Source organism: Nansenia antarctica (genome assembly GCF_963989245.1).
Source record: "Nansenia antarctica genome assembly, chromosome: 5".
NCBI classification, from domain to species: Eukaryota; Metazoa; Chordata; class Actinopteri; order Argentiniformes; family Microstomatidae; genus Nansenia; species Nansenia antarctica.
Genome location: NC_137690.1, coordinates 626,152 through 635,641, shown reverse-complemented (window position 1 = coordinate 635,641; position 9,490 = coordinate 626,152). Strand labels below are relative to the sequence as shown.

Below are 9,490 nucleotides of genomic sequence, written 5' to 3'. Positions count from 1 at the left end.
AGCAGCGGGCTAGGCTAGCTATGTAGCTGCTAGCTAACAACGTTATCCGCTAGACAGCTGGTTACCCTAACCCACACACACACACACACTACCGTTCAACATCAACTAACCGTTAGCTGTTATATATATATGATATATTGGTTATCTGTCGCTGTTTCCTGATCAAGTAACGGCTCACATGTTGCTAGTTTGTTACCTGCCTGGAGACGAAGCTGTTGTTGCTGTTATGGCAACGGTGCCCCGGAAACACGCGTCCGTGCGGAACCGAACACAAAACACACTTTGGTTCCACATGAAAATGCCAAATTTTATTTTTTATTCTCTTTCGGGTCCCGTGAGATGTTGAAATCACGGAGAGACCCGTCCAAGAAATCAGCAGACTTGCATATATGTTAGAACAGCATATTACAATTTGTTTTTGCCACATTTAATCAAATCGAGAGTGAATGACCCCACAGTCCATTAAAAACATTAATGTATCAAATACAAATAGTGCTATTCACCCTCTCACCTTGCCAGTGGTTTTTGCTAAAAAAGCAAAAAAGCAAATCAGAGCCCCAGTTTATTAATCAGGTACAGTAACACAACGTGACCAGTCAATGTTTCAATCAAGTCCAGCTGCCCTGACATCCATCACCTTGGCAATAAGAGGGAGAGAGAGAGATGGAGAGAGAGACAGCGCGCGCTGTGGTGAGGAGCAGCAGCCCAAGCTAATAGACTGGTCAGGGTGTGGCGGCGCCCCCTGGTGGCGGTGGCGGTGTCTGCTGCGAGGCGTTGTGTTCACTTCTTCTTGGTTGGCACGGCGTCGAGCGGCTTCCCAATGTCCTTCCCCCGCAGCTTCAGGCCTGGGGAGACACACACACATCAAATAAACCAACCATAACAAACCTCAGGCCTGGTGGAGACACACACATCAGAGACATCAGAGACACAGGATAAACCAGCCCCAACAAACCAACCCTTATCCTAACCCTAACAAACTAACTAACCACACAGCCTTAGTCTTAACAAACCAACCCTAATAAATCAACCCTAACCTAAGACTAACTAAACACAGTTTGTTAGGACTAAGGCTAACTCTAGACACACGTTAACTGTACATATCTACCTTAACTGTACATATCTACCTTAACTGTACATATCTACCATAACTGTACATATCTACCTTAACTGTACCTAGCTACCTTAACTGTACATAGCTACCTTAACTGTACCTAGCTACCTTAACTGTACATAGCTACCTTAACTGTACCTAGCTAACTTAACTGTACATAGCTACCTTAACTGTACATATCTACCTTAACTGTACATATCTACCTTAACTGTACATATCTACCTTAACTGTACATAGCTACCTTAACTCTACATAGCTACCATAACTGTACATATCTACCTTAACTGTACATATCTACCTTAACTGTATCTAGCTACCTTAACTGTACATAGCTACCTTAACTGTACATAGCTACCTTAACTGTACATATCTACCTTAACTGTACATATCTACCTTAACTGTACATAGCTACCTTAACTGTACATAGCTACCTTAACTGTACATATCTACCTTAACTGTACATATCTATCTTAACTGTACATATCTACCTTAACTGTACCTAGCTATCTTAACTGTACATATCTACCTTAACTGTACCTAGCTACCTTAACTGTACATAGCTACCTTAACTGTACATAGCTACCTTAACTGTACATATCTACCTTAACTGTACCTAGCTACCTTAACTGTACATAGTTCACAGCTGTCCTCTCCTGTATATACCTCCAATTGCCGTACTTGCCATACTGTACCTATCACTTATCACTATCATGTTTTATATCACTATTTGCACTTCTGGTTAGATGCTAAACTGCATTTCGTTGTCTGGTACTTGTACTCTAATGGTAAACTTCAGAGCCAACAGGCTCACAGCCGCGGAGGACGACCCCCTGCTGGCGGAAGAGCTGAACTCCCTCGACGCCCGGTTCGACGAGGGGCGAACGGAGGTAACCACAACACAAACACCACTCTCTCCAGCTCTCAGCAGCCTCACCCTCACAGAGCATGAAGTGAGACGCGTACTGAAGGCGGTGGACCCCAGGAAAGCCTCAGGGCCGGATGGCGTCCTGGGACGGGTGCTGAGGGACTGCGCCGACCAGCTGGCCGGGGTTTTCACCAACATCTTCAAACAGTCCCTGTCCCAGGCCACCATCCCACCCTGCCTGAAAACCTCAACTATCATCCCAGTCCCGAAGAAAAGCACGGTGAGCTGCCTAAACGACTACCGCCCGGTGGCACTCACACCAATCATCATGAAGTGCTTCGAGAAACTAGTCCGGGCCCACATACTCACACGCCTCCCGCCCAACCTGGATCCATACCAGTTCGCCTACAGAGCCCACAGGTCCACAGAAGACGCCATCGCGACGACTCTCCACTCCACTCTATCCCACCTGGAGAGGGGGAACAGCTACACGAGACTGCTCTTTGTGGACTTCAGCTCTGCCTTCAACACCATCCTTCCAGACAGGCTAGTGACCAAACTACTAGACCTGGGACTATCACACTCCATCTGTGCATGGATCAAGGACTTCCTGTCTGACCGCCCCCAGAGGGTGCGGGTGGGCCCCCACACCTCCACAGCCCTCAGACTCAGCACTGGGTCCCCCCAGGGCTGCGTGCTAAGGCCCATCCTCTACAACCTCTACACCTACGACTTCACCCCCCTCCACCCCAGCAACTCCATCATAAAGTTTGCAGACGACACCACCGTGGTGGGCTGCATCTCGGGAGGGGGCGAGGCGGCGTACAGGGATGAGGTGGAGCAGCTGGGCAAGCTGTGCAAGGTTAACAACCTGCTGCTGAACCAGTCAAAGACCCAGGAAATCATCGTGGACTTCAGGAGGAAAAAATCTGAGGTCCAGCCCCTGCTCGTCAATGGAGGGAGCGTGGAGAGAGTAACCCTCCGATTCCTGGGGGTGCACATACAGGATGACCTGTCCTGGACGACCAACACAGCAGCCATCATCAAGAAGGCACAACAGCGGCTCTACTTCCTGAGAGTCCTCAGGAAAAACCACATCGGACAGGAGATGCTTGTGACCTTCTACCGCTGCACAGTGGAGAGCATCCTCACCTACTGCATCTGCGTGTGGTTCTCCAGCTGCACAGCCGCAGAGAGGAAAGCGCTACAGAGAGTCGTGAGATCGGCCCAGAAGATCATCGGCGCCCCCCTCCCCTCTCTGGAAGAGCTGTACAACACACACTGCCTCAGGAAGGCCTCCAAGATCTCCAGAGACCCATCCCACCCTGGGAACGAACACTTTGTTCGGCTGCCCTCGGGCAGGCGGTTCAGGACCATGTCCGCAAGGACAAATAGACTGAAGCTCAGCTTCTACCCCAGGGCCATTCAGGAACTGAACACAGCAAAGACCTAGGTTCTAGGCCCTGGACAATCTAGACAATTTGATGGCAGCTACTAGATTGTAATCAAGTGCAATACTGAAACACAACTCTGAACATTTCAAACCTGCAAACTGCGACACTTTAAATGAATGTGCAATAATACTATGTGCAATATGACAACCCTCGGGTACATAAGGTTCAGAGATAGGAAATGTTAGGATATTTATAGCATAGCATAGAGTACAGCACAGTGTTTTATTTGTATAGTATAGTAGATAGTGTACATAGCCTTTATTTATGTAAACCAGCTCTTTTTCCCTTCTTGTTTTTAGTATTTTTTCCCTAGCACCAGGGGAGCCCCCCCCTCCCAAATTTCGTTGTATGGTACCTGTACTATATTAATGACAATAAAGACCATTCATTCATTCATTCAAATGGACTGCACTTATATAGCACCTTTATCCAAAGCGCTTTACAACGGCCTCTCATTCACACATTCACACACCAATGGCGGCAAGCTACCATGCAAGGCGCCGGCCCGCTCACTGGGAGCAATTTGGGGTTAGCCAACCTGGCGATTATTAGACGGCAGCTCTACCTCCTGAGACACAGCCGCCCCTAATGACAATATAAAGTTGAATCTAATCTGATGAAGCACTGCCAAGACCAGGCTGGACCAGCCAGTCAGTCAGTCAGTCAGTCAGTCAGTCAGTCAGTCAGTCAGGACCAGTCAGTCAGTCAGTCAGTCAGGACCAATCAGAAGCAGGCGGGCCGGTCAGGGCCAACCAGACTCACCGATGGCTCTCTCTATCTTGCCCATGACCTGGTTGTTGGGGATCGCCTTCCCACACTCGTAGTCTGCAATGATCTGGGGCTTCTCGTTGATTTTCTGTCAAGACAAAATAAAGAAAACACACACACACAGTAAGCACTAAACACAGCCTTTAGGCACACATGAGGGGTAGAGGGGATGAGGAGGTCTCAGAGAGGGTCTGTAGAGGGGTAGAGGGTCTGTAGAGGGTCTGTAGAGGGTCTGTAGAGGGGTAGAGGGTCTGTAGAGGGTCTGTAGAGGGGTAGAGGGGTAGAGGGTCTGTAGAGGAGGTAGAGGGTCTAGAGAGGTCTGTAGAGGGGGTAGAGGGTCTGTAGGGGGGTAGAGGGTCTAGAGAGGTCTGTAGGGGGCAGACTCACGGTGGCCAGGTCCTTCTGCGTCAGGCCCTGGTTCTGGCGGCCCTGCTGGATGAACTTGCCCACCTCCAGCGGGACTCTGACGTGTTGCAGCTCCTCTGTCTCCCGGTCCAGCTTGGCCGTGTTCTTAGTGATCACATGCTGCTTGTTCTGACCCGCCGCCCCTGAGAGAGGGAGAGAGAGAGAGAGGGGGACAGAGAGACAGACAGAGGGAGAGAGAAAGAGACAGACAGAGGGAGAGAGAGAGAAAGAGACAGATGGAGAGACAGAGAGAGAGAGGCAGAGAGATGGAGAGACACAGACAGAGAGAGAGAGACAGACTCCCATTTAACACATGTCCAGGTCCCTTGGGAAGTTGCATAGTTGTGCAACATATGACATCATCCTGGAGCTGTCAGTCAGTTAGGCGCTGTGGCGTCACGGTGTGTAGCTAGCTAGCATGCGGGCCAACATCAACACATCTTAGTCCTGCTCTTACATTTCTTTGATGTTTCCAGTTCTTCTCCGCGTCTCTGCGCCGCTGCGACCGCCTGGACGGACAGACAAACACACCGACCCGTAGCTCAGCTCCACAACAACAACACACACACACCTCCTCCTCCACCTCCTCCTCCTCCACACACACCTCCTCTACCTCCACCTCCTCCTCCAGCGAGGGAGTCCCCAGGAGGACTAGACTGACTATTTAACAGGCTCGGAACAGACAACACACACACATGTGACCAGACTGTGTTTAGTGTGTTAGCCTGTTAGCTTGTGTCTGTGTGTGTTAGCCTGTTAGCTTGTGTCTGGGTGGTGTAGCCTGTTAGCTTGTGTCTGGGTGGGCTAGCCTGTTAGCTGGTGTCTGGGTTAGGGCTAGCCTGTTAGCTTGTGTCTGGGTGGGCTAGCCTGTTAGCTCGTGTCTGGGTGGGCTAGCCTGTTAGCTTGTGTCTGGGTGGGCTAGCCTGTTAGCTTGTGTCTGGTTTAGGGTAGCCTGTTAGCTTGTGTCTGGGTGGGCTAGCCTGTTAGCTTGTGTCTGGCTGGTGTAGCCTGTTAGCCTGTTAGCTTGTGGCTGGGGTTAGGGCTAGCCTGTTAGCTTGTGTCTGGGTGGTGTAGCCTGTTAGCCTGTTAGCTTGTGGCTGGGGTTAGGGCTAGCCTGTTAGCTTGTGTCTGGGTGGTGTAGCCTGTTAGCCTGTTAGCTTGTGGCTGGGGTTAGGGCTAGGGGGGCTAACCTGTTTGCTCTTGGCCTGGGCGGCGGTAGGACCCTTCTTCCTCAGCACCGTCACCGTGTCCCAGTCGCTCTCTGCCATGATGTTCTGCTCTGAGAGAGAGAGATATAGGTATATATATATATATATATATAGAGAGAGAGTTAGATAGGTATATATATATATATATATATAGAGAGAGAGAGTTAGATAGGCATATATATATATATAGAGAGAGATAGAGTTAGATAGGTATAATATATATATATATATATAGAGAGAGAGAGAGATATAGAGTTAGATAGGTATATATATATAGAGAGAGAGAGAGATAGAGTTAGATAGGTATATATATATATATATATATAGAGAGAGAGAGAGAGAGATAGAGTTAGATAGGTATATATATATATATATAGAGAGAGATAGAGTTAGATAGGTATATATATATATATATATATATATATATATATAGAGAGAGAGAGAGAGAGAGAGAGAGAGATAGAGTTAGATAGGTGTATATATAGAGAGATAGAGTTAGATAGGTATATATATATATAGAGAGAGAGATAGAGTTAGATAGGTATATATATATAGTTAGATAGGTATATTATATATAGAGATAGAGTTAGATAGGTATATATATATAGAGAGAGAGATAGAGTTAGATAGGTATATATATATAGTTAGATAGGTATATTATATATATATATATAGTTAGATAGGTATATATATATATATATATAGTTAGATAGGTATATTATATATATATATATAGTTAGATAGGTATATATATAGAGATAGAGTTAGATAGGTATATATATAGAGTTAGATAGGTATATATATATATATATATATATATATATAGAGAGAGAGATAGAGTTAGATAGGTGTATATATATATATATATATATAGAGAGAGAGAGAGAGAGAGAGAGAGAGAGATATATATAGAGTTAGATAGGTATATATATATATATATATATATATATATATATAGAGAGAGAGAGAGAGATAGAGTTAGATAGGTGTGTATATATATATATATATATATATATAGAGAGAGAGAGAGAGAGAGAGAGAGAGATATATAGAGTTAGATAGGTATATATATAGAGAGAGATAGAGTAAGATATATATATATATATAGAGATAGAGTTAGATAGGTATATATATATAGAGAGAGATAGAGTTAGATAGGTATATATATATATATATATAGAGAGATAGAGTTAGATAGGTATATATATATATAGAGAGATAGAGTTAGATAGGTATATATATATATAGAGAGAGATAGAGTTAGATAGGTATATATATATAGAGATAGTTAGATAGGTATATATATATATATATATATATATATATATATAGAGAGAGAGAGAGAGAGAGATAGAGTTAGATAGGTATATATATATATATAGAGAGAGAGAGATAGAGTTAGATAGGTATATATAGAGAGATAGAGTTATATATATATATATATATATATATAGAGAGAGAGAGAGAGATATAGAGAGAGAGATAGAGTTAGATAGGTATATATATATATATATATATATATAGAGAGAGAGAGAGAGAGAGAGAGAGAGAGTTAGATAGGTGTATATATAGATAGATAGAGTTAGATAGGTGTATATATATATATATATATATATGTTAGATAGAGTTGAATGTCTGTGCCGTTGTGTTTGGAGAGAGAGCTGCTTAATCAATCAATCAGAGAGCTGGTTAATCAATCGCTGAGATTGGCCTAATGTCGCTGTCCGTGCCTTCTGGACCAAAAGTGTTTGAGAGAGATAGAGAGGGAGGGTTTGTGATGTGATGTCAAGTGCCTGTGTGACAAAGTGTGAAAAGAAAGTGTGTTGTGAGTTTACTATGGAGGGTGGAAACGGTGTGTGTCTGTGTTGTGTGTGTGTGTGTGCGTGTGCGATGTTGAAACTGGACTTGTAGATTTCAGCAGGTTGGCTACTTGAAAATATCTTGGTTCAAAAAAGATTGAACAATGAGCACCCCTGATATAGTCGAAACTGGCAACTTTTTTTGTTGTTGTTGTAATCTGATCACAAAGTGACACTACCGTTTATTAGCGGGTTCTAGGGCATCAAAATTGCATTTCCTTGAAACTGCGCTCACTGATAGCGTGTATGTGTAATTATGTGTATTTCTATATCTTATGCTTACCCAATCTAAAAGCTCACGGCACGTGCCTGGTATATATATATTAGATAGAGACAGAGAGGAGATATGAAACAGTCTGGAGGAGTGATGACGTCACAGACAGTGTGCAGAGGCAGTATTGTAAACAGCAGTACAGTTTAAAGGTGTACACACACTACAGTTAGGAGCCATGTACAGTGAGCTCGTTCTGTTATTATTATTATTATTATTATTATTGTCATCATAACGACATTCTGAAGTAGTTCGGTAGCTTCGCAGTTAGACCCCCAGACCTAACCTAATGCTAACCTCAGACCTGCTGCTATGCTAGGCTAGTCACGGTTAGCATGCAGAGTATGTTAGGTAGTAACACGGCCGTCGTGGATCCTTACCTTTAAATGTGTTGCTGTTTCTGGTGTGGTAAATATGCAGCCGATGTGGACAGATATCTATATATATATCTATATCTATCTGTCTGTAGAGGAGATCTGAGACCGACAGAGAGAGATGTGCGTGCGTGTGTGTGTTTCTCTCAGGTCGGCGTGACTAGTAGTGGCTAGCTGGGCGGAGTGGTGCGCATGCGCAACGTTGGTTTGGTGGGGGACATGTGTACCGTATTCCGCCGAGCAGCGTCGCACCGAAATTATTGTTTTTGGTGCGATGGCGGTGACGTCAGACAGACAGACAGCGTGGTGACGTCAGACAGACAGACAGACAGCGTGACTCCGTTAGTCAAACAAAACCAGAACAGGAGGAGAGTTTCATCTGCGGCCGTGTGGAGAGGCCAGGGTCGTTATAATAATAATACACCACCCTCTGATCAGCTTTGGAGAGGAGGGGAGAGGAGGGGAGGGGAGGGGAGGAGAGGGGAGGGGAGGGGAGGGGAGGGGAGGGGAGGAGAGAGAAGGGGAGGAGAGGAGAGGGGAGGAGAGGAGAGGAGAGGAGAGGGGAGGAGAGGAAAGGAGAGGAGGGGAGGAGAGGGGAGGGGAGGGGAGGGGAGGAGGGGAGAGGGAGGAGGGGAGGAGAGGGGAGAGGAGAGGGGAGGGGAGAGGAGAGGAGAGGAAGAGGGGAGAGGAGAGGAGAGGAGAGGTGGGGAGGAGAGAGGAGGGGGGAGAGGAGGGGAGAGGAGGAGAGGAGAGGAGAGGAGAGGAGAGGAGAGGAGAGGAGGGGAGAGGAGAGAGGGGAGAGGAGGGGAGGAGAGGAGAGGAGAGGAGAGGAAAGGAGGGGAGGAGAGGGGAGGAGAGGAGAGGAGGAGAGGAGGAGGGGAGAGGAGAGGAGAGGAAGAGGGGAGAGGAGAGGAGAGGAGAGGAGGGGAGAGGAGAGGAGGGGAGGAGAGGGGAGAGGAGGGGAGGAGAGGAGAGGAGAGGAGAGGAAAGGAGGGGAGGAGAGAGGAGAGGAGAGAGGAGGGGAGAGGAGAGGAGAGGAAGAGGGGAGAGGAGAGGAGAGGTGGGGAGGAGAGAGGAGGGGGGAGAGGAGGGGAGAGGAGGAGAGGAGAGGAGAGGAGAGGAGAGGAGAGGAGGGGAGGAGAGGGGAGAGGAGGGGAGGAGAGGAGAGGAGA

The 9,490-nt window shown here is 46.4% G+C and overlaps 1 protein-coding gene across 2 annotated transcripts; it reads right to left on the bottom strand.

Annotated features, from left to right (window-relative positions):
* Positions 1 to 298: 298 nt before the first annotated feature.
* Positions 299 to 8,485, bottom strand: LOC308158739 (endothelial differentiation-related factor 1 homolog). 2 transcript variants are annotated; one of them, XM_080532432.1, is made up of 6 exons: positions 8,325 to 8,485; positions 5,797 to 5,885; positions 5,064 to 5,115; positions 4,589 to 4,749; positions 4,196 to 4,289; positions 299 to 845 (listed from the first exon to the last, which is right to left on the bottom strand). In XM_080532432.1, the coding sequence occupies exons 2-6, from the start codon at positions 5,872 to 5,874 to the stop codon at positions 781 to 783; spliced, it is 450 nt and encodes a 149-aa protein (XP_080388558.1). In that variant the 5' UTR covers positions 5,875 to 5,885; positions 8,325 to 8,485; the 3' UTR covers positions 299 to 780. The 2 variants fall into 2 exon arrangements, with proteins under 2 accessions (XP_080388558.1, XP_080388559.1); XM_080532433.1 differs by having other exon boundaries at positions 5,797 to 5,880.
* Between the last annotated feature and the right edge of the window lie 1,005 nt (positions 8,486 to 9,490).